The sequence below is a fragment of the Sminthopsis crassicaudata genome, chromosome 1, assembly GCF_048593235.1.
Source record: "Sminthopsis crassicaudata isolate SCR6 chromosome 1, ASM4859323v1, whole genome shotgun sequence".
Lineage (NCBI taxonomy): Eukaryota > Metazoa > Chordata > Mammalia > Dasyuromorphia > Dasyuridae > Sminthopsis > Sminthopsis crassicaudata.
In genome coordinates this window covers 33,153,600-33,177,697 of record NC_133617.1, presented here as the reverse complement: position 1 = coordinate 33,177,697, position 24,098 = coordinate 33,153,600, and the positions used below count along the sequence as shown (strand labels likewise).

Genomic DNA, 24,098 nt, shown 5'->3' with positions numbered 1-24,098 from the left:
AGATTATTGCCTTCTGGGAGTTGTAGTTCTGTCGGCTAGCTTAAATAGGTCTTCTGGAAGCTGGCCGTTCCGGGAAACCGTCCACTCTTCGCCGTCGGCCCGCCCCTTCTCCCGTCTCTCCTAGAGCGCCAAGATGGCGGCCGAGGTGGACTTCGGCGACCGGGAGCTGTTCGAGGCTTTCGGTGGAGAAGACGAGGCGCCCAGAGGGCCCGTTCACATCCGATTTAAGACAGAGGAAGGCACAGCGGAGACGGCGGCGGGCGAGGGGGAGGAGGACGAGCCGCAGCAGGCGGAGGCGGCGACGAACGGCTTCGAGGACGAGGAGCTGCGCGAGCGGCTGCGGCGGTACGAGGACACCATCGAGCAGCTCCGCGCCGAGAATATCCTTCCGTCCGATTCCCGTCTCGCGGAGCGGCTGCGCCCGCCACCGCAGCCCCCGGGGCCCGGGGAGCCCGCTTCGGGAGCGCCGGGGGAGCCGGTGACGTCAGGCCCGCTTGTCCTTCCCGCCCGGGCGTCGGGGCCGGAGCCGAGGGGCCGCCCTGACGCGGGAGGGAGGTGCCCGGGGTGGCGGTTCTCCGATTTGCCAACCTGGAGCGGGCGCCTGCTAAGTGCGCGCCCGGGTGCCTTCTGCCCCCCTGCAGCTGCAGCTGTGCCCGCGGGGAGAGCGCAGGATGAGTTATCGCTCTGTTCGCATGGCTTCCTTAAAGTTCCTGCTGCGCGCCTCTTTCCGGGGAAGCTCCTGCTGCTCCCGGCCACTTAACGAGTGTCTGGCGGGGAGACTTTATTGATCTGTTTGCATGTCTTTATTAAGCTCCTGCTGGGTGCCTGCCTCTGGGGAAGCCCCTCCTGCCTCCCGGCCACTTAACTTGTGTCTGGAGGGGAGACTCGAGAAGGCGGACGGTTTTCGGTCTGCTTGCTTGCTTTTATTAAGCTCCTGCTGGGTGCCTGCCTCTGGGGAAGCCCCTCCTGCCCCCTAGCTGCTTAAGGTGCATCTAGGGGGGAGACCGCGGGGATTAAAAGTTATTAATACGGGTTACTTAGGGCCTTACGGCTGCTTAGCCTCAGGGCCCTGCAGCTGTTCACGTCGTTCCTAGAGAGAAAATGAGTTACCTGACTGCTCTCCTTTAGTCACTCTCTGACTGCTGGGGCCCCCCGCGACTCACCCCTGTGCCTTCCAGCTACGGAAGTGGGGAAGGAGAGAGAGAGCAAACCGGTGGTGGGCCCCCGCTGCTTATTACCTACTTGTCCCCTCTAGCTTTTCCCCACAATGTTGTCTGTTATTGCCGCCCTCTCTCTCCTCCCTCCCCCTGCGAGATTGCGTTCTTCATGGACGAGGGACTGTCTTGTTTTTCTCCGTGTCCCCAGGGTTATTCTGGTACCGGGCACAAAGTAGCCACTTAATAAATTTTATTGATTGACTTTCTATTACCTTTGCCCTCCAAGAAATCCTTGGGGGATAAGGGGGAGGAGAGGGAAGAGAAAGCAAACTAGAGGGAGACATTTGAGCAGATGAATTTTAGCTAACCATCAAGCAATTAATTAGTAAGCCCTGCTGTGTGCGCAGGCACTGGGATACAGGGACAGGATTAGTTCTTTTCCAATTCCTACGGATGGGTCCGCCATCTGTAGGCATGAAGATGGGGATGGTTATTGCTGAAAACACAGAAACCAAAATCATCCCTGCCTTCCTTGAGCTTAAGTGCTATTGGCAGGAAGGAGGTGAAAATAAAACTTGTGTTAAGATGAGTAAATAATGCCCATGGGAACAAGAACAAGACACTCTAAAGCCATTCCATACTTGGAATGCTCTCTCCTCTTTGCTTACTGACTTCCTTGGATTCCTTTAAATCTCAACTTCTACAGGAGACCTTTTCCAACTCTTCCCCTTTAATTCTAGTGCCCCCCCATTAATTATTTCCTATTTATCCTGTGTATAGATTGATTTGTGTATATTTGTGTGTTGTCTCCCCATTAGACTGAGCTTCTTTGATGGCAGGGATTTTTTGTCCCTTTTTGTATCCCCAGTGCTTTGTAGAATACCTGGCACATAGTAGGTGCTTAATAAGTGTTGATTTAGTGAATTGTACCTGCTCTGTGCTAAGCCCTGGGGGCACTTGGACTAGGTACACAAAAATAGAATTGCTAATATCTGTCCATCTGATATCTTTGTGTGTGTGTGTGTGTGTATACACAAGTTGGTAATGTGGGATTGGAGCTTAGATCAAGAAGGTCATCCTCTGGGAATCATCTTCATAGAGATGGTAATTAAATCCTTGAGTGCTGAGGATCACCGAGCATGATGGGAACTTGGGAAGGACTGTCTTCTGTGTGGCCTGAATGAAATTCCAGCAAAAGATAAAAAAAAGGAGCAGTCAGAGGGGCAGAAGGGAAACCAGGAGAGAGTTGAGAGCTCAGCCGGGAGCAGAGGAATGGTAACAGAATTTAAGGCTGCAGAGAGGTCGAGGATGAGGCTCAAGAAGAGGCCATTGGATTTAGCAGTTAGATATCTCACGGGTCACTTTGGAGAGAACTATGGAATGGTAAGACAGGAAGTAAAAATGCAGAGGACCTAAAATTGAGGAGGGAGGAGATGGAGGCCAGATTGGAGAAGGCCTTGGCTTTAGCTATGAAAAGAAGATGTGGAATGATAGATAGTAGGGATGACAGATCAGGTGAGGGTTTTGTTTTGTTCTTTGTTTTTTTTTTTTTTGAAGGTTGAGGGATATCTGAGTATGTCTGTTCGCCCTGGAAACAGCCAATAGAGAGAGGGAAAGATAGAGTAGGGCATGTGAGAATAATAAGAGGCAGTCTCCTGGAGAAGGTGAGAAGGCTTTGAGGTTGCTTGGAGAAGGGTTTGTCTTGGCAAGGAGAAGAGTCTTCTCTTCATGTGAGATGGCGAAGTGATATGTCTGAATTAGGTAGAATATGGATATGGGAGAATTCTGGATGAATGGTCATTTTTCAGTCAAGTATTAATAAGATCCTCAGCTGAGAATGGAAGAGTAGGAAAAGTGGTACTAGGAAGGTTTGTGACAGTCTCTGTTTAATGGAATAGCAGATCCAATAGTAAAATGTAGAAAAAAGGAGGCCTTGTAATGGTGAAGGCCCAGGTGGGTTTTGGTAACAAATTTATAGTGGACTCAGCAGTTTGCTGATACTGATCAACACTATGTGAATTAGAGTGAAGAAGGGCTGCAGGTGGGAGTAATCCTGGCTAAATGTTTTTGTTTTGTTTTGTTTTTTTAGCTGCATTTTCCTACCCTTAGGTGTTTACTTTGGGGTTCCAGGGAAGGAGAGTAGGGAAGATCAAGTCAGTATTAAGGTAGATGGTAAGCCTCTTCAAAGTTACCTCGACTTCTTCCTTTTTTGCAGCTTTAGATACTTGATAAATCAGTGAGTAATAAGACATTTTAAAAATACAGTGTGCTATACTCTGAGGATACTAATACCAGCAAAAAGATACCATCTCTGCCTTCAATTTCTGAATGAGAAATAGGTATGCAAGGAGGCTGGATGGATTTGAAAATGGCCAGTAAAATTAAAGGAGGAAACACTTATTTATCAGAGTCCTTGGTCCCAGAGGCTTTAAGAGCTAAGTGATTTGGAAGGGCATGGGGACCTCAGACTTAATCATTGCATCAACGAGGGCTGATGACCTGTGATCAAGTAGAGGTTCCCATTACCTCTGCTGGCTTGGAGCCCTGTGAGTATCGGAGTTCTCTAGCTTTGCCTTTGACATGGTGAGTCCCTGGGAGCAGGGACTTAATGAAGGAAGGGGAGGACGATGCCCAGTGGCAGGCAGCAGGTTCAGTTCCTACTGCGGGCCCATCCTCGTGGGGCCCCTGCACTTCCAGCCCTGACTAGGTAGGAAATCCCATCTCAAAAACCAAATTGGCCTTCCTCTCTTCACTCTGGTCATCAGCCCCTCCTCCTTCCTCTCCTGGAAACCCGGACTTCTCAAGCCCAGCTCCTCCAGGAAGGAGGATACTTTGTATCTACTCACAGGGACACCCTTGGCAGCTTGTCAGCCCTTGTTGGTCTGCTCCTGCGTGTCTGTGTCTTGCCCTTCCTCAGCCCTTGTTGGTGCCATAATTTGTTGCAGGGGCCACTGGTGGGGCTGTAGCCACTGCTGGTTCTGCCCCCAGGAGTTTCTGGGACAGGTACCCAACTTAGCTATGACCTATTGTGCTTACAAGGTAGTAGAGCAAAGGGAGAAACCAGAGTGTGCCAGGAAAAAGAAAACATTATTTTTCATGAATAAGTTGGCCCTGGACCTGAGTCTGCAAAAGGAGAGGGAGGTCATGACACAGAGATGAAGGACAACCCCATTTGGGCCTGCTGCAAGCTTGGCAGTGTGGGCTCAGAAGAGGTCCAGACGGACTTTTAATGGATGAACCATTGCCTTTTATATCTTTTTTCTTTGCTGACAGATGAGTTACATGAGCTGGAAGTAAACAGTGACCAGAGAAAAATAACTTGGAGAGATCTTTCTTTAAAAAAAAAAAAAAAAAAAAAAAAAAAAACATTAAAAAACAATATATTTACTGCATAAGCAAAAATATATATATATATATATATTTTTTTCTTTTAATAGTTTTTATTTACCAGATATTTGCATGGGTAATTTGACAATTGCCAAACCATTTGTTCCAATTTTTCCCCTCCTCCCCCCCCCCAGATGGCAGGTCGACCAATACATGTTAAATATGTTGAGTATAAATTAAATACAATATGTGTATACATGATCAAACAGTTGTTTTGCTAAACAAAAAGAATTGGACTTTGAAATAGTGTACATTTAGCCTGTGAAGGAAATCCAGAATGCAGGCGGACAAAATTAGAGGAATTGGAAATTCTATGTAGTGGTTCATAGTGGTTCATAGTCATCTTCCAGAGTTCTTTCTATGGTTTCCTGAAATATTTAAGGGAACTAGGGATTTCATTGTGATAAACTGCAAAGAATGGACTCTTCTGATTGTGTGTGTGCACGAGTGTTTATTACCCAAGTGAGGGAAGAGAGAAATTGTAAGTTGTTCCTGTTTGGAGGAGATTCTTGACTCTCCTGATTTTCAAAAGTGCTGAATGAATGAAATTTTTCCAAACTCTGATAAGATAGTTCTTATTCCTCTAATGATAGCCCTGTCTTCTGGACTGTTTTGTCCTTTTGTGACCCTAATAGACAGTGCTCTTGTAATTGATTAGGACTTGATTTCTGTTGAAAAAATCATGAGAGCACTCAGCTGTGCAGGGGTCTAGCCTCTGCAGGGGGCTGAGGGGGGTCGAGCAGGAGGAATAGGGTCGGCGTCAAAGGGAGACAGGAGTCATGGGGTAGTTTGAGTGAGGAACTGATGGAAGTGATGCTCCCACTTCTCTCAGGCTCCTTCAGGCTTTATTTTATACTATATCATGATCATATACTTTAGGTCAACATAGTCTTCAGACATGTGTCTGACTTATTGACCTTTATATGTTACTACATTTAATATTTGAATGTTTTTTATGGTTGTGTTAATTATTGATTACATTACATGAAGCCAATAATGAAAGGTAAATGTTATACATGGTTAAATATCAGTGAATTTTGTTAGTTTACTTATGTCTTCTTTGTCAATTCTATAGATTGTTTGATTCCTCTGACTTGAAACCATATCCATAGGCATTTAGGGCAATACCTAGTTATACTTTAACCATCTTTTGGTTCCTAGATATACTGATCTTTTCTGAGTTTAAGTTGGTAAACACTATTATTTCCTGGACCTTTAGATTCTCTCTGATAGTGACAATGATTTCAATGGTCTTCTCTCCTTTATCATTTGTCTCAGGGAAAGATTAGTTTTATTAGGACAGAATATGCATGTGGAATCATTTCTAGTTAACTTGCCCAAATTCCCCTTGTCACCAGATTTTTTTAGATAATGTTTAGTGCAGTAATCAAGCCAAATATAAATAATATAGGAAATAGTAGTCTGCTAATGAGAATCATAGAAGGAAATGCTGTTCCTGCATGAGTGCTGTGCACATTTGATCTCGGTGCTAGGCTTTGCCAATTAGCTTAGAGATTTCAGTTCCCAACACAGCTGCACTTAGTGTCTTGCTTTACCTGAGACATTTCACTCCCCAAATATTAACCAAGCCCTTCCTGGGTGTGTTTATGTTTATCCAGTCCCTCTTTACCTCTTTGTGTCTTTTGGTTCAGTCTGATCTTGGGTGTGACTTAGAACTGTGTTGGGAAGGAATACATGTTCTATCCAAGAATTCATTGGAGGGCCTTATGCCCAGGATGGCTTGGCGTTAGGGGTTAAAGAGGAAGGATTTTTTGATTGACCTTTACAAAATTCTTAGAATACTTTGCCTCTGTTGTGTTTTCCCTGTTAGTTCAGGGTCTTGAACCCTGCCAATAGACAGTAAGCTGATTGAAGGTAAGGACTGTCATCTTTTATCTTCCACCCCAGTGACATCCTCATAGAAAGCACTTAGAGTTTGGTGGGTGGGAGCCCGCTGTGTGGCTAACAGCATCAAATGCTCTGGCTGACATTTGTAGGTTTATCATCTTGCTAGTCCCACAGATTGTAAAGATTTGATTTGTATTCCTTAACTAATCATTAACATCAAGAACTGAAAAGAAAACTCAGCGTTCTGTCTCGACCAAGGTATGAAATCATAAAAATAAACTTTAGTTTAATGCCAGCTTTTTTCATGTTAACAAGAATGTCATAGAAATTTTTCATTTTGCCCCTTTGTTTTTCCAAACTTCCTAGAATTTTAGAAAAATCAGTACAGTTTGCATTTGCCAGATTTTCTAATTTTTGTATCCTTACTTGTATTCTTATTTCTATGTTGTAAGTGACTCTTTGGAAAACATTTTTTAAATAATGACCAGAAAAATTGGACTGGATAGAACAGGCAAGTTGCTCATGCATCTTGTTGAGCAAAAATTTTTGTCTAAGCTTCATATCTCATCCAGCACTTTTAATAGGGCACCAAACAAGTACTTAATAAATCTTTGTTGAATTAAGTAACCCATTATTTGGCTAATTTTAATTTACTTAAAATACATGCCCACCAGTCCTGAAAGGAGTTCAAAGGCTTACACATGGGAACAGCTCCAGGTAGAGGCAATACAATGTAATAGAGACTAAAGAGGTAGTCATAAGCAAGTTATTAGCCCTGGGACTTGGATTTCCTCTCTAGTAAGTGAGGATGATGTGTGCACTACCTTCCTCCAAAGATTTGTAAAGGCTGAAGGATTTCAGCCTTTTAATCTCGAGTCTAACATAATTTAATTTAGAACAGCCTTCTTAATGAAATTTTAAGAGACCAAAGGCCTAATTATAATATCAAGGCCAGATTTTAAACATTTTTTTTATTTTTCATAAGAAGTTTAATAGTAATGCTTTTTTTTTTTTTTTTTTAATAATCCAACATTTGAGGGAAAGTTTTTGGTTAGGATTGATGTAGAAGATTGTTCTAGCCTGATTTCCTTTCCTTCAGCTCTACCCCATTTCCAGCATAGTGTATATTTACTGTCTGCCAGTGATAAGATTTTGCCATAGTCATTTTTACTGTTTTACAAATCTTACTAAGGAAACTACTAGTCTACAAGCAAATAAACGATTAAATTGGGAGATGAAAAGTTCATCAAATTTAATTTATTAGTTGTTGTATTACCAGTCAAAAGGTAATTAAAATTGTCATACCATCTTGAGTACTTTAGTTAACACTGTTGAAACATCTTTTTCAAACAGATAGTGTGAAATTACTTTCTTTGTTTTAAACTGATTTTATATCCTGGGACTTGATTTTCCCTTCACTATAATACATCTATTTTATATTGGAAATCAGTGGAAAAATTAGATTCACTTTATAACTGAAATTTCTAGCAGTTGATTTTATTGTATTTCATTTTTAAATGAGTAGTATTTTTTTTCTAATTGGAAAAATGTAAAACATGTAAAAATAATTTTCAATGTTAAATTTTGTGAGATTTTGAGTTCCAAATTTTTTTTTTTTCTTTCTCTCTCCCTTAACCTTCCCTGTCCCTAAGACAGCAAGAAATCTGATGTAGATTATAAATGTACAGTAATCACTTTTAAGCAAGAATGCTATATGTAGATTACACACACCAATTAGTTGTAGCCAAAATGTAGAGTTATTTCTTTAGGAGGATGGAGTTTGTTGGTATAAAAAGAGGCTTTGAGCCCTATAATGTTAAACTATGGCTAATTATATACATATAGTATTATTGAATATATTGATAAATGGTACTGTAGTAGCTACTATAAAGTCATGTTCTAACTTTTCTTCTAGTGGAATTTTGGTGAACAATTCTAAGTTAGATGGACCCTTGCTACAGATTTTATTTATGAACAATGTTATTTCAAAGTAAGTAACTTTTAAAAACATTTATATGTCTGTTAAAACTATTATTTTGACTTTTGTGAATGTGCTGCTTTCTTGATATAAAGTATTTCTTTAATCATTGAAAATACTCTAGAAATTGCTTAGGTTTAAATTGTATGCTTTCTCCTTAACTCAAGTTTTCCTTATTTTATGAAAGAATTTGTATAAACTATCTAAAGTGGGATTATCTTGAACAAAAGTTGTCACCAATTTTTAAGCCATTAATAATTTTGTGAAATTTCCAGATTTATTTGTAGCTTTATGAAAATCAGTTATGTGGTAACATTTTTTAAAAGTGTGCAGGATATTGTCTTTTTGTTAAATGTTTGCTCCTTGAGATTATAATTATGTAATTTTTTTCTCTTCTACAGGCAATATCATCAAGAAATCGAGGAATTTGTTTCTAATTTAGTAAAACGATATGAGGAGCAGAAGAAAGTTGATATTGAGAGGACTGCCTTTAATGTGCTACCCCAGGTATATCCCATGTTGAAGGCTCTTTAAATAGTGTATTCTGATCTGTCATTTAGTATCCACCTTTTTGTCAGACTCATTTTATAGATTTGGGACCTGTAAAGAGGAAAGGTGGTCTAAGATCAAGAGAAAGAGCATCCTAAATCAGAAACCTCAAAAGAGCATCTTCCACTCAAAGTCCCAGAAGAGGAAAAGAATAAATATCTAAGATCAAGGATCTAGAAGGGGGAAAGAGAATTAAATTGATCAGGGTCTTCAGATTTCCAAATTACAGCCTTTTTCCCTTTAACAGGAGCAAAATCTAAGTGTGTATGAATTTAGCTATTTGATTGTATTTAGCATCAGTTACAATTGTATAAATAGTGGAAAGATGACTGGATTTGAAATTGAAAGCTTCATAGAATTTAACTTCAATTTCATTTCTTGCTCTGTTACTCTGTGATGTTCAATTGCTGGATCTAGCCTCAGTTTTTCTATCTCGTATGCAATACGTGTTGACCCACATGGTATCTTGAAGGCCTCTTTCACTTCTAAATTTTCATCCTATTAATTGATCCTAGTATTCCTAATATTACATCTGCATAGTAAATACTTCGGATCAAGTAATAAATACAGTTTAGACTAGACAACTTAGAAGACTCTTCCCAACTCCAATTCTATGATCCACACATCTGTTATTTTGATAACAAAAGGTTATATAACAGATCTTATCCCTCTCCTACCTCCATTTCAAAAAATGTCACACACTTTAGTTTTCCAGTCATCCCATGGCTTGGTTTTTACAGTCTCCTTCTAAGGCCATTCTGTGACTAGAGGACCCTCTGCTACTCCTGGTGTAATTTTGGATAAAGCCCAAAATTAAGAAATTGAGATTTTATTTTATTTTATTTTTTTTTTTTTTTTGTCTCTTGCCTCTTAAGATTGGGCTGCCACACAGTGCTAGCTACATTTTTATTTAAAAAAAAAAAATGTGAGTAACACTTAAAATGTCTGCACACATGAAGTATCTGATAAATTTTCCTTTTATGAATGAGAGCTGTTAATGTGAAGAGAAAAATAGCTCCAGTTTAAATTGCATTTAGCAGTTTGTTTTGCTATTTATTCTACCAGTCTACTCAAAAAATAGGCTTAACATCAAAGCAATAATAATTTAGTGTTTCTTTGAGTTGTAAAGCTGTTTGTAATTTGCATTGACTCAGGGTTATTGTGAAAATCATTTATCATTTGGGATAAAAATTAGGATTAAATTAGTTTTCTTGTCTGGTCTTTGAGAAATATATTGTACTATTGTACTTGTTTGAACTTCTAACTCTATCTGATTCATCCAAATTAGTTTCCAAATTATCACCCAGCAAAATAGGATTCAAATATATTATTGCTTTATTCAAGACAGTTGCACTTTATGTATCTGCTGTTTTCTTGTGTCGGTCCTACACCAACATTCCTGTGTGTGGAAATGAATAACGTGTCAGAATGTTATTTTACATATTCAATTGTCCCCTATGTCATGTTTTGAATATATTTAACACTTGCATCTTAGAATTTGGTACTCATTAAATTCAGCACCTTATTATAAGGTTTGTTTTTTCTCTCTGTATTAGCCTTCCAGTATTATATTGGAAGAGGACCATAAAGTGAAGAAATCAAAAGCAGTTAAAAAAATTAAGGAAGCTTTTAGTGTAAGTTATTTTAGATTTTTATATTTTATTTTTCTGCAAGTATGTTTTTCCATTCTGTCAGTCATATGGGATTTAATATAATAATGGTTTTTGGTGTTTTTTTGGTGTTTTTTGTTTTTTGTTTTTTGTTTTTATAATTATGTGACTTGGATTTCATAAAATTGGTTTTTTAACTGTCTAATATTTTACCAAGTGTAAAATCTTTTTGAAAGGGACACATGCTAGATACCTAATTAATTTTGTAGAACTATTAAACTATGTATTCTTTGGATAAGGGAGTTAACTGGTTACATTAGATTATTAGATTTTACTGTTGTATAGGTATCATTTAGAGCTCTCAGACTTTTAAAAATTAAGGTAGTGACTTGATGAATACATATTAAAGTGTTGCTTTTTGAAATTACAGGTGTCATAAACCTGAGGTAAATTGATGCAAAGATTTAAAAAGAGCTCAACATGGGGGCAGCTAGGTGGCGCAGTGGATAGAGCACCAGCCTTGAATTCAGGAGTTCAAATCTGGTCTCAGACACTTAACACTTCCTAGCTGTGTGACCCTGGGCAAGTCACTTAACCCCATCCCGGGGGGGGGGGGAGGGGGGGGAATCCTATATTTAAAAAAAAAAAAAAAAAGCTCAACAGACTAGAGTGTCAAACAGTGACTTTTTATTTTTAACAAGGATAAATGTAACTGCATTCAAATTGTTAAAAGTAACTACGTCAGTGTAGACATAGGCAAGAGGGGATAGTTGGTATGAAGATTTGTTGGCTTTATTTGATTGGAAACTAAATCACCTTGCTTTGTCCAGGTGTGATGTGATTACTTAAGAAAAACCAAAAAGTATAATATCCAGATTATAGGAAGTTAAAGTTCCTTTCTAGTCTACCCTCTTCAAACTGCAGTCAGTATTTGAGTATTTAGAGTTGGCAGTCATTAGTCATTTGTTTTGGAGAGGAAAAGACTTGGTAATTAGACCTGGGAAAGGATAGTAACATTCTTCAATATTTGAAAGACTTGTTATGATATAGAAAATAAAGACACGAAGATAGAACAAGACTTCAGATGAAAATTAGAGGAAGGATGGTTACAATAACAGCAGTTGGACTGTCCAGAAGAAATGAGGGGTGCTTCATGAAATGGCAATGAGATCAGTGCTACTGGAAGTGTTCAGAAGCTTGATGACTGTGAATGACATAATCTAAGGGATTCTTGTGACTGGGAAATAAAACTCATTTAATCCTCTAAGATGCTACTTCCCACCCTGAGATTCACTGTTTCTACCTAGGAATACCATGAGAACTAACACCTTCCAGAAAAGGGGAAATCTGGAAATTGATTACCTTTTACTTATGTTACAAGATCTTGTTCATTAAACAGAACATAGATTTCTGTGCCATTAGAGGAACTAAATGCATTTGTAAAAAAGTTCGATTCAGTGTTCCTATGTTATTATTTCACCTATATATTATTTCTATTTAAATAGCACCATTTTCTGACTTGTTTTTCCACAGGTTGTAGGAAGTGTCCTATATTTTACCAATTTTTGCCTTGATAAATTGGGGCAGCCTCTACTAAACGAAAACCCTCAGCTTACTGAAGGATGGGAAATACCCAAGTATCCTACTCAGTGAAATGAAGGAAGGTTTATACAACTTTCATTACTTCTGCTTTAAGTGTACCTTTGATTTAGAAATAAAAAATATCACCATGTCACTATTCCTTAATAAAATCTACTAAAGGTACCAGCAAGTCTTCAGCCAGATTGTTTCTCTAGAAGGGCAAGAAATACAAGTAAAGGCAAAAAGGTTTGTGCTGAGAGATGTTCTTAGTTTTTGTTGTGTTTTGAACGCACAGAGTTTTGAACAGTGTATATATGATACTTACCACTTCTGTTACTAGGGGATCAAGTGAGGAAGTAGGTGCTATGCTACTCTTCAAACAATACAGAGAGATGTGTTGATGGTTGGAATTGTTTCATATCTAATTATTGCGGGGGGGGGGGGGGCCTAAAAGTTTTTCATGTTATCTTAACTGTTTTAAATAACAAACTGTTATTTGTCCTCCTTCTTTATGTTATTTAAACTGAATTTGGGAGAGTAGGTCTTGTGTATTCTTCTATTGGTCACTATTGCTGTGATCTTCTCTAGCTTTTCCAGAGCCTGAGATAGTAAAACAAGGAAAGAACTCCTGAATCCTCATTTATTAGACCTTTTGTGTATAGTAACATTAATTTAAATACTTGTTTTTGAAGTTTGGTGTCACATTATGTGATCTTGGGCAAGTCCCTTTGCCCTTCAGACTTGTTTCCTTGAAATCTGTAAAGTGATCAATTGGACTAGATGATCTCCTAGGGCCTTTCTAGCACCAGTATTTTATTTTGTGCTCCTTCTAGTGGGATTTTTCCTTGATTCTGTGCTGCACAAAGACATTATTTATAACATTGTATAACTGATTTTGCTTTTTTGTTTCATTTATTTTGTGACTTTCTCTTTCTTTTTTGAACTTATAGGCCAAAGGCTCACTGTTTCAATTGTGGTTCGGAAGAACATCAAATGAAAGATTGTCCAATGGTAAATTTCCTCTATATGACATCTCTATAACCATCTAGTTTCTTGTATTTTCACTATTTTTGTAGAAGCTAAAGAGTACACAATTACTTTTCAAGAAGTCAAAGTTTCAGCTAGTATAATGTTTCAGTATGTCAGGTGTACTGAATGTGAAAGAAATAAAATTTTAAAGTAATCTTTAAGGAAATTGATAGTTTTATGATAAAGTTACAAAAGAGCAAAATCACCTTCTCCCTCTTTTTTTGTTTTTTATTTTGGGGCTTAAAAATCTGCACAGTGTTTTGTCCAGAGAAAACGTTTATTTGCCCAACTGAGACCAATGTTTTCCTGTAACTTTTTTCCTGTATAATTTCTATATTTTAAAACTATACAGCTCTATTCTTTTCAAATGCTTTCTATTATAGCCTCGGAATGCTGCTCGTATAAGCGAGAAGAGGAAAGAGTTTATGGAAGCCTGTGGAGAGGCAAACAACCAAAATTATCAGCAGCGATACCATGCAGAGGAAGTCGAAGAAAGATTTGGAAGATTCAAACCAGGAATTATTAGGTATATCTGGTTTCTCTTTTTTAATAGCCAAGTTTCCCTTTTTTCCTTACTGCTGTATTTTTTTTTTATTAATTTTACAATTATAACTTTTTTTTTTTTTTTGACAGTACATATGCATAGGTAATTTTTTTTTTTTTTTTTACAGTATTATCCCTTGTACTCCCTTCTGTTCCGAGTTTTTCCCCTCCTTACCTCCATCCCCTCCCCCTAGATGGCAGGCATTCCCATACATATTAAATATCTTATAGTATATCCTAGGTACAATATATATATATATATATATATATATATATATATATATATATATATATGCAGAACCGAATTTTGTTGTTGTTGTTGTTGTTGCAAAGGAAGAATTGTATTCGGAAGGTAAAAATAATCTGGGAAGAAAAAAAAAATGCTCACAGTTTACACTCGTTTCCCAGGGTTCCTTTTCTGGATGTAGCTGATTCTGTCCATCATTGATCAATTGGAATTGGATTAACTCTTCTCTATGTTGAAGATATCCACTTCCATCATAATACATCCTCATACAGTATCATTGTTAAAGTGTAAAATGATCTCCTAGTTCTGCTCGTTTCACTCAGCATCAGTTGATGTGAGTCTCTCCAAGCCTCTCTGTATTCATCCTGTTGGTCATTTCTTACAGAACAATAATATTCCATAACATTCATATACCATGATTTACCCAACCATTCTCCAATTGATGGACATCCATTCATTTTCCAGTTTCTAGCCACTACAAAAAGAGCTGCCACAAACATTTTGGCACATACAGGTCCCTTCTTTAGTATTTCCTTGGGATATAAGCCCAGTAGTACTGCTGTATTATCTTTAGAATAATTGAAATTCTGTATACAAGTGTTGTCTAGTAGTCACTGAACTCATATATGAAATGCAAAAAAAAAAACCCCAAACTATCAGCATAACTGCCAGTGGTATAAAACCCACCATGCCATTAAATCATTTTCCTTATCTTTTTTTTTTTTTTTTTTTTTTTTTTTTTTTTTTTTCAGTGAGGAACTTCAGGATGCACTTGGGGTAACTGACAAGACCCTTCCACCATTCATATATCGCATGAGACAGTTGGGTTATCCGCCAGGTTGGCTCAAAGAGGCTGAATTGGAGAATTCTGGACTTGCTCTCTATGATGGAAAAGGTATGGGGTTTTTAAATTTGGCGAGTGTCACAGTTATGGTCTTTATCACCTAAGTGACTGGGACCACGAAGTGCAGGTTGCCAAGAAATCCTTGGGGTTGACTGACTGGCAAATGGCCTCATGCTCTAAGAACCAAATAGAGCCCAGAGCAGTCCTTTTAGTGAAGCATTTAGTCTTTGGCAACCTCGGCATCCGTCTACCTATATTCATGCCTGCAGTTAGTTGCGGAGTGCTTGTTTGTAGTGGTCCTATTATCACCCACGTCTTTTACCAAAGTTGGTAAAATTAATTCCTTTTTGGAAGAGATGGTGATATGTGTGTGTGTCAGTCAGCATTTATTAAGTGCCAACTCTGTGCTGTGGGCAGATTTCAGGGCCGCAACCTGAGGTTGAAGGGAAAAAGATGCAGTGGAGGGCTCTGGAAGTCACTTCCCCCCAGGAACTCATATTTAGTTCATTGGCACAAGAGGAATGTGGGACCAGGTGAATTCTAGGGTGTTTCTCTGATCCAAAACTTGGTGCTTACGTGGAATCACTGTTTCTTTGTTCCCGGGGGGGAGGGGGAAGGGGGAAGAAATTATTTGGGACAAATTATTTCAGTCTGATAACAAGAATGAACTTTTTCCTAGCTTGGGATCATGGGCCATCTTCCGTGATTTGTGAATGAAGTCTGGAGAAGGGAGCAGCTGTGCTTACAAGGCCAACTAGGGCTAACCCATGGTGCTGTGCGGCTTTCCTCTGGGGGGATCAGGATAAACGGGCACTTTCCTCACGGTGAACCTGGCAGGCAGGCCATACCGGTGCTGGATGCATCCCTCCTGTCCAGAGAGGGGCACCCTGGTGCCAGACGTGTCCCCACTTTCCAGAGAGGGGAGCCCTGGTAGAGCTCTGTTTCAAACCTGGGTCTGATGGTGCTGGGCGGGACCACTCTTCATCATCCCCTGACTCTAGGCATCTTCTTCCCAGCAGCATCTCTCTGTCTGCTCAGATTAGCAGCAGTGGGCCTCACTGCACAAGTTGAGGCTGAGCCTAGTTTGCCACGGCTTCTTAGGAGTACATCTCCCAGGGCAGACTGCCTCGTCAGTGAGGAACTTCAGGATGCACTTGGGGTGACTGACAAGACCTTTCCACCATTCGTATATTGCATGTGACAGTTGCGATCTTTCTCCCGTGTTTGAGGAGATGGGGTTTGAGAAGTGAATTCCCATGCCCCATCTTAAAAGTATTTGAAGCGTTTTTGTGTAGAAGAGCAACTATATTTATTCTTTTTGTCCCTGAAGGGCAAAATAAGGAGCTACAGGGGGAAGCTGCCAAAAGACCAGTTGAGGTTGATCGTCAGGGAGAACTTGCTGACCAAAATGGCCCAGGCTGCCTCCTGCACCAGTGTCCCTTTTCTTCATTAGAAGCGTCCAAACTGTGCCCAAAGGTCCATAAGACAGTATTATCCTTTGATCTGGCAGTCTCACTACTGGGCCTATATCCCCAAAATATCATAAAGAGAAAAGGATCCACCTGTACAGAAATGTTTGTGGTAGCCTTTTTTGTGCTGGCAAGGAACTGGAAACTGGGTGCCCATCAGTTGGGGAATGGCTAAGTAATAAATTATGGCATTTGGAAATAATGGAATATTATTGTTTTATACAAAATGACAAAGTCTGATTTAGAAAAGCTTGGAAAAATGAACTGATGCTGAATTAAGCAAACAGAATCAGGAAGGCATTGGACGCAGTAAGCGCGTTTATATGATGCTCAATTGTGATAGACTTGCCTCTTTTTAGCAATTCAGTGATACAACATAATTCCAATAAACTTTGGATGGAGAATACCATCTGTATCTAAAGAGAGAATTTTGCAGACTGAATGCAGATTGAAGCACACTTATTTTCACCTGTTTTGGTGTTTTTGTTTTTTTCTCTCTGTTCTCATGGTTTTCCCCTTTTGTTCTGCTTTTTCTAGCCCAACAATGACTCATACTTCATGTAAAAAATGAATGCACATGCATCATCTTAAAAAAATAAACATTAATACCAGAAAAAAAAGTGAACAAAGACCAGCATTCCTTTCGAATCAAGTCTGAGACTGATTCCCAGGGATCTAGGGAATAGAATGGTGACTTTATACCCATATTATTGGTAGAAGGCAGGTAATCCCAACAGGGTCAGACTGCTTTTTTTTTTTTTTTTTTTTTTTTTTTTTTTCTTTTTATTTTCAAAAAATATGCATGGATAATTTGACAACATTTATCCTTGCATAGACCTTGTGTCTTGAATTTTCTTTCCCCCCATTCCTTCCCCTGGATGGCAAGCAATCCAATATATGTTAAATCCAATATGTATAAACCTATTTATGTCTTGCAGCATAAGAAAAAATTAGATAAAAAAAAAGAAAATAAATGAGTAAGAAAACAAGATGCACAAGCTGTTTTCTTTATTTCTTTGTCACATAGAACCAAGCAAATGATCAAGAATTTGTGGCCCTGAGACTCTGTATTGTGAGTCTTAGTTCATAGATTCAGGTATCCAAATGGATAGAATATAGAAGCAGTGTGACTGAGGACTCCCTTCTGAGTCTTCAAGGGAAAAAAACAGAAGTGAGTTTAAAGGGAGCCTCAAGGACCCAAGCCTCCCATTTATTTTTAAGTTTCTTGTCCTAGATAGATGATTTATTTTTCCTAGACCTGTCTAAGTCTTAGGAGAGAGGGAGAGAACGTTGGAGTTAGGAAGGCCTGGATATTAGTCATGTATGATCTCTGACACTGTCTTTATATTTGACCCTAAGCAAATAACTACTTGATTAAAATTGACCAAGGTAGCTTTCTAAGATCCTCAGTTGCATATGAGTTGCTGCACTGAAAAGGAGGGAGTTTCTGTGTCAAGAGTTACCCAGACTGAGTATATATACTAAGTTAGGAAAAGGCATCAGCATTTTTAGAATTATTTCAGTGGATTGAAATAAAAAAACTTAACTGGGGGGAGAAATCTATTACAGAGGATACTCTATTCTCCAAACATTCCAGGTAATTAGTTTTTAACATATTTAATCAAATTTAAATATGGGGCCTATATGGAACAAGAGTATTCATGCCTACTTATAATACTTTTAACATCTCATGAACCTCAAGGGACCCAAGCCTCCCATTTATTTTTAAGCTAATTGTACCATGTAGATGATCCTTCACCCTTGTGTTCTCTGCTGTATGAAATCTTTATGAGAAAAGCCAAGAAATAGAAAGTACATATCTTAGGCCCTAGATCAGAATCCCAAAGCCCATTCCTGCTGTGTTGAACTCTTTACTGTTATTTCTGTAAGTCTGATGGTAGAACTATTTTAGAACCATTCTAGCCAATATGCACAAGCCTGTCAGCTTCATCTACAATTAGCAAAGATCTGGAAATATCAGCAATTATATTGCCATATGTGAAAAAGTAGGTTGATCTATAGATATGGTCAAAAGAATTCTTGGAACGGTTTTGTTTTCTTAAGAGCAGATACATTCAGTATGTGGAACACTATGTTAAATACTGTCTTCTGACAATATTTTTTATGGTTTCTAATAGATGCCGCTGATGGAGAGACTGAAGCGGGAGAGCTGCAGAATAAATGTGTCACTTATGATCTCTCTAAATTGGTCAATTATCCTGGCTTTAACATATCTACACCCAAAGGAATTTCAGATGTGAGTGTATTTCTTCTTCTGTTTTTGCATGACATTCTGTTTCATTCATTTATTAATTTTGTTTAAAACATAGTCTATCTACTTGTGATCTAGGGGAGGGAGAAAAGTTGGAACAGAAGGTTTTGTGAGGGTCAGTGTTGAAAAATTACCCTTGCATATGTTTTGTAAATAAAAAGCTATAATAATAAAAAAAAGACATAGTCCATGTTTCAAAAGCACCAAAACCCAGTTACCATTGAATCTTAAAATGTCTTAAAAGATAAGCTATATACTTTAAAAAAAATTGAATTGGTGAAGTGATGATAAATATGAAATTGTTCTTTTAACAATACTTAGGGGCAGTGTGGGCAAGTTGGGTAGATGGGGGTCTGCTAGGGAGGCTACAACTGGTGTATCGCATGTTTATCATGTTCTGTTTATATGGTGGGCTGCACTGTCAAAAGAAGAGGAGGAAATGGACCAGTCAGGAAAAAAGGGAGCAAGTTGACATTTCTGTGCCAGTCAGTATCAGGGTCCCTAAGTGGCTAAAGTATAAAGAAACTGGACTGGTTTTTGTTATGCTACTGTGAGAATTGTATATTTGGTGCAGTGGAAGATAAGGTTGGAAAGGCCAGTGTGTATAGGTCCTTGACAGAGAAGAAGAGTTTGAATTTGAAGCAAAAAGAAATGGATCCACTTTTGAGCAAGAGAAAGGCAATGTTTGGGGCACATTAGCCTGGGAGTAGTAAAGTCACTGCTGAAACAATCCAGGAAGTTGGCAGTGAGATAAGGAAGGCCTAGATCTTCCATGTCCACAGACCTTTTTGCCAGAGGAGAATGTCAAGCATTTCCTGGTGTACAAGTCTGTCAGTGGGGTTAATTCTCTCAGTATCAGTGGTCTGTGTCACATGGCAAAGTCAGATGATTTGAGTCCTCTCTTTGCCTCCTAATGCCATAAAGTTGATCACCAGGACAGTGTTCACCAAATAAATCTTTCTTTTCATTATTTAGGACTGGAGGATATTTGGTTCAATACCAATGCAGGCATCTCAGCAAAAGGATGTTTTTGCAAGTTATCTGTCTTCCAACTTTCAAGCAGTAAGTGGACTCGGTGTGCTGGATGTGATGCTGGTCTGGGTTTTTTCTGAATCCCCCTCCCCCCACTTTGCTCAGTCTGCCTCCCAAAAGTGGCCTCTGAGCATGAGAGAGGCCATCTTGCAAGAGGGACAGAGCTCCCCATTCTCCTTAGGGTTAAGTGGTCTTAACTTGTTCAGATGGAGAGACTGTGGCTTAAGTCCTGGCTTATTCAAGTGACTCTCTCTTGAGCTGGTTTCTGTCATCATAAAATACAGGTTTATGATATGGAGATATGATAGCAAGGTTGTAAACTTAGAAACACTGGAGTACCATAAATGAGTTATTAATTATCATAGAATAATGAGCCAGTGTTAGAAGTTTTCCACAATGCACACACTGGTGCCTTCTCCTTGTACGGAGGAGACTGAGGGATGACCCCTGTCAGGAGAGGGCAGGCTCTCCCAGGTGGAAGGTCAGGGCCTAGGCCCAGCTCTCTCTCTCTCTGGCACCCATGGGTTGGCTGCAGCTAAGCTGGGAGACACTCTGCCCCCAGAGTGGGGCTGGCTCGGCAGGAGATATGGGGCGTAGAGAGACCATCTCTGAAGATCATCCATACTTATGATGAAATCATAGCTTTTGAAAGTTAATTATTCACATTCTGTAAACCTGGGGCCTTTTCTTATGATAGCTACAAAGCAGTCATTATTTTTCTTTTGGTGTTTATGTGATACACTCAAGAACAATAGAAAAGCTCACCATAGCTCTAGAGTCTGGACTCAGGAAGGAGACTGGCCTGCTTCCGATCTTGTTCTTGAGCACGGCCTCCTTCACTTCCCGTGTTTTGGTTTCTGAGACTGAGAAGTCAAGTCCAGCTTTGGTTGGAGGGCTGGGCTTTGGGGGCTCTGTGGTGGATTCTGACCTAACAGCCGGCGTCTGTCACAACTTTAGACAAGCCCCCATTCTGGCAGCAAAAGGGCCGCGTCTCAGTCTAGTCCTTGTAGCCCGAAGAAGCAGAGAAGGGGGAGCAGCACAACCACCTCCTCGGCCACGGACATGGACCTCGACTCGGGTGAGTCTCATTTCATTCTGAAGCAGGAAAAGAAGTAAAGCTGGAAAAGGCTGGAGCCGGGGCAAAATGCCTGTGGAAATGTTAAACTGCTACCCTGCCCAGCCCAACAAGGCACCTGGGCACCTCTTTGGCTGTCAGAGAGGATAGCTCTCAGCCAAAAAGATCTATAGTATTCCTAAGGGCCACATGACAGAATATAGAGTGTATGTAAAATCCAGTGATCATCATTCTTTTTCCTTCTTTCCCTACCCAATTTGTTGTCAGGTTTGGATTGGATTGCAGAGCTGCTAAGATCCTTCCCAACTTCAAATATCTTATGATTCTGAGCAGTCTTCTATTCATAGTCCCTCTTAATGGTATCATAATAGTATCATGGGGAGAACATTGACCAATCTCTTTAGTGGTTTTAAAAACTTGGTATGTTTGTTTTTATGTAGTCTTCTAAATATAGCAATTTCCTTCCCCCCCCATCCAACAAGCCCTTCTTAAAACAAAAATTTTAAGACATTTCGGCAGTTCAGCACAACCATTGATGATCTAGTCTTCAAGATCCATTTATTCTTCCTCTCTGTCTCTCTTTCTTTTTTTGGACAGTTTGATGTTGATGTTCAGCATTTGTTTTCAGAGCAGAACTAAACCTAAATATACAACAAATATATAATATATAAGTTGAACAAGGCAGTAACAAAATTGCTCTATTCCCTGTCTGTACTTTTTTCTTCTATTTATGAATTTTTAAAAATCTGTCACTACCCACTAACCATCCTGGTTTCCTTTGTACAGTGGTCATGGAGTCATGCAAAACAGCCCAGCACCTGGACAGCCCTCCTTTCTGCCAAAAGGGAGGGCAGGGAGGGGGGGGCTTGGGTCCTGTTTCTGGGGTTCTCGTTGGTCTGTCTTGGGCAGGCTTGTCGTGACTTTCAGAACTGCTTGCCCCTATCTTATCATTGTGATTATCGCTTAGAGTTTCTCCTGATTCTGTTCTTTTCACTCTGCACCTAGTGACAGAACTTTCTGGACTTCTGCACCTCTTGCATTCACCTCATTCAGTTATTCCCCAGGATCTGGGACCTATTTTACTTCTGTTCTTTGCTGTGACAGATTGTGCTGCTGCAGTGTTCATTCACATGTGGGTCCTTGGCCTACCAGGAGTACTTCTTAGGAAGCAGATTCCTTCACTTAGTGACAGTTCCACACAAGTGTTCATTCTTCTGGGGGTGCCGCCGTCTTCCCAACCACCCGGGCTCCAGGCCCGCTCTCTGGCTCTGCTCTGCACACCTTTGGTCTGCCCCAAATCTTGGGTCCAGTCTCTTGAGCACACCCACTCCCACCATTATCCAAGCGCTCATTCCCCCACCTCCTTCTTGGCTTCCTCCAGCCACAGCCACCCCTGTCTAACCCACTCTATGCCATTGCTGGCAGAAGGCTGTCCCTGATGCCCTGTTCCGGACCTGAGCTTCAGAAGGCCAGTCTCCCTTGCATTCACTCCAGTTGCCCTGACCTCTCTCTGGTCGCTGGGGGGGGGAGGGGGGAAATGTGAGGCCGGGGACCTGGCCCAGCCTCCCTCAAATCCAGGTCATCCCCCCGATGTCATCGTTCTCTTCAAGAAAGATGCACAAACAGCAGCAGCCTTGCTCAGAGCTCTCTGGCGACTCCCGGTCGCTTGCCCAGTGAGGTGAGGACCAGCCTGAGGACTTGAGAGTTCCCAGCTCTGCACGCTGCCTTTTCATCTCCTTTCATGCTCTCCCTTTTGTCCACCGCTTTGGGGCAGTCGGATGTGGTTCCACAGCTCGTCCAACATCACCAAATCACCTTCTGATTTGGAAATCCTTCCTGGGTGAACCGGGGCCTCTCCCAGCCCTGGCCCCCAATACTCTGCTTCTCTATCTCCTGTGTGTATTGATCACAGGGTGTTTCATGTACCCGAGATGTATATATAGAGAGAGAGCTTTCCACTCTTCAAGTGGCACAATTATCTCTGTGAAGTGGGAGAGGCCTGGCTTATCAAGACCTGGAGAGGTGGAGTTCTTGGTGACTGAGCTGAGGAGGGTTAGGGTCTGCTGTAGAGGGGAGGCCTTTAGAGGGAGGGGGGACCCCTGGCCTACCAGCCCAGGTGTGACTAAGGAACATATTAAAACTACATTAAAACTATTAGTCAAGTTGGATCGTAACTTTGAAAGAGCCTCAATTTATTTATTTTTTATTTTTTTAGATATGGAGATACCACATGGTTCTCATCTTGGTGAAGGATTTCAGTTTCAACCTCCATTGCCTCCTGGATCTCCCTTGATTAGAACTCCTCCTCCATTGCCCCAGGGGACTCCTCCTTGTACTCCTCCCAACTTTACCCCTCCCCTCCCCAGGGGTACCCCTCCTCCCACTCCCGGTGACCCAGCTCAGCCAAGGAGTGGAGCTGCCTCCATGGACGAAGACACCCTGACTTTGGAAGAGCTTGAGGAGCAGCAGCGGCTGATCTGGGCTGCCCTAGAGCAAGCGGACAGTGCCAACAGTGACTCTGACCTCCCAGGCGACACGCCGGTGACGGGAAATTCTGTTTCCTCATCCCCCTGCCAGAATGAGCCAGAAACCTCTTCCACAGAAGGAAAAATGCCCGACCAGCAGACATCGTCCGAACTCGGCACGGCAGACTCCTGCGAGCAGGTCTGTGACCCTGGGGATTCCAAACCAGGCCCCGACGCTGAGACACCGGTGCTCAGTGAAGAAGTCCAGAAGGAGGCGCCCGTCCAGGCGGACTCTGAGGACGGCCTGGACAATGGCCCGGCTGGCTTGGACTGCGAGGGCAGCGGGCAGGACACCCCCCAGCGGGGAGTCAGCTCAACAGCCTCCAGCAAGACCAGCAGCCCTATCCCGGACATGAGTAAGTTTGCAGCCGGAATAACCCCCTTTGAGTTTGAGAACATGGCGGAATCTACTGGCGTTTATCTCAGAATACGAAGTTTATTAAAGAACTCGCCCCGGAACCAGCAGAAAAACAAAAAAACTTAAGAGTGTCAGCTTGGGGGTTAACCCAAGTGACACTGAATTTCATCTTCACTTTGTGTTTTCTGTTGCTTGGAAATGAACAATGTGGGCAATTCTTTGTTTTATTTTGTTCTTTTCCTAGTTTAAAAAAGAGCTACCCAAAGCTGGAAATTGGCGTGAACCAGCCCTGGCTTAGCTTAAAGGCAAACTTCCCTCTAAAGAAGGGGAAAGACTGGATTTGCTCATTGAGCGTTCATTTTCTGAGATATAAAAAAACAAACCCAAAAACCAAAAAAAAACAAAAACAAAAAAAAAACATGGGAAGAAAAAAAAAATGATGTCTGAGTTTATTTGATTATTAAGGTTTATACCGGTTTTTGACTCGTGAGTTTCAGGAGTGGTAGTTTTTAAATCTGTCCTTTGTACATTGTTTTCTCTTTCTACATTTTGCTAATTGTCCTTGTAGATAAGTTTAACAATAATATAAATTTT

The 24,098-nt window shown here is 40.7% G+C and overlaps 1 protein-coding gene across 3 annotated transcripts; it reads left to right on the top strand.

Moving 5' to 3' along the window:
* Positions 1-23,887, top strand: ZCCHC8 (zinc finger CCHC-type containing 8). Of its 3 annotated transcripts, none has more exons than XM_074298456.1 (14): positions 1-382; positions 6,610-6,650; positions 8,308-8,382; positions 8,772-8,877; positions 10,476-10,553; positions 12,063-12,166; positions 12,291-12,356; positions 13,061-13,121; positions 13,523-13,665; positions 14,682-14,824; positions 18,381-18,499; positions 19,490-19,576; positions 20,504-20,624; positions 22,837-23,887. In XM_074298456.1, the coding sequence occupies exons 1-14, from the start codon at positions 134-136 to the stop codon at positions 23,628-23,630; spliced, it is 2,187 nt and encodes a 728-aa protein (XP_074154557.1). In that variant the 5' UTR covers positions 1-133; the 3' UTR covers positions 23,631-23,887. The 3 variants fall into 3 exon arrangements, with proteins under 3 accessions (XP_074154557.1, XP_074154568.1, XP_074154577.1); XM_074298467.1 differs by having other exon boundaries at positions 76-390; positions 6,614-6,650; XM_074298476.1 differs by lacking the exon at positions 6,610-6,650 and having other exon boundaries at positions 120-390; positions 8,274-8,382.
* The last annotated feature ends 211 nt before the right edge of the window (positions 23,888-24,098 follow it).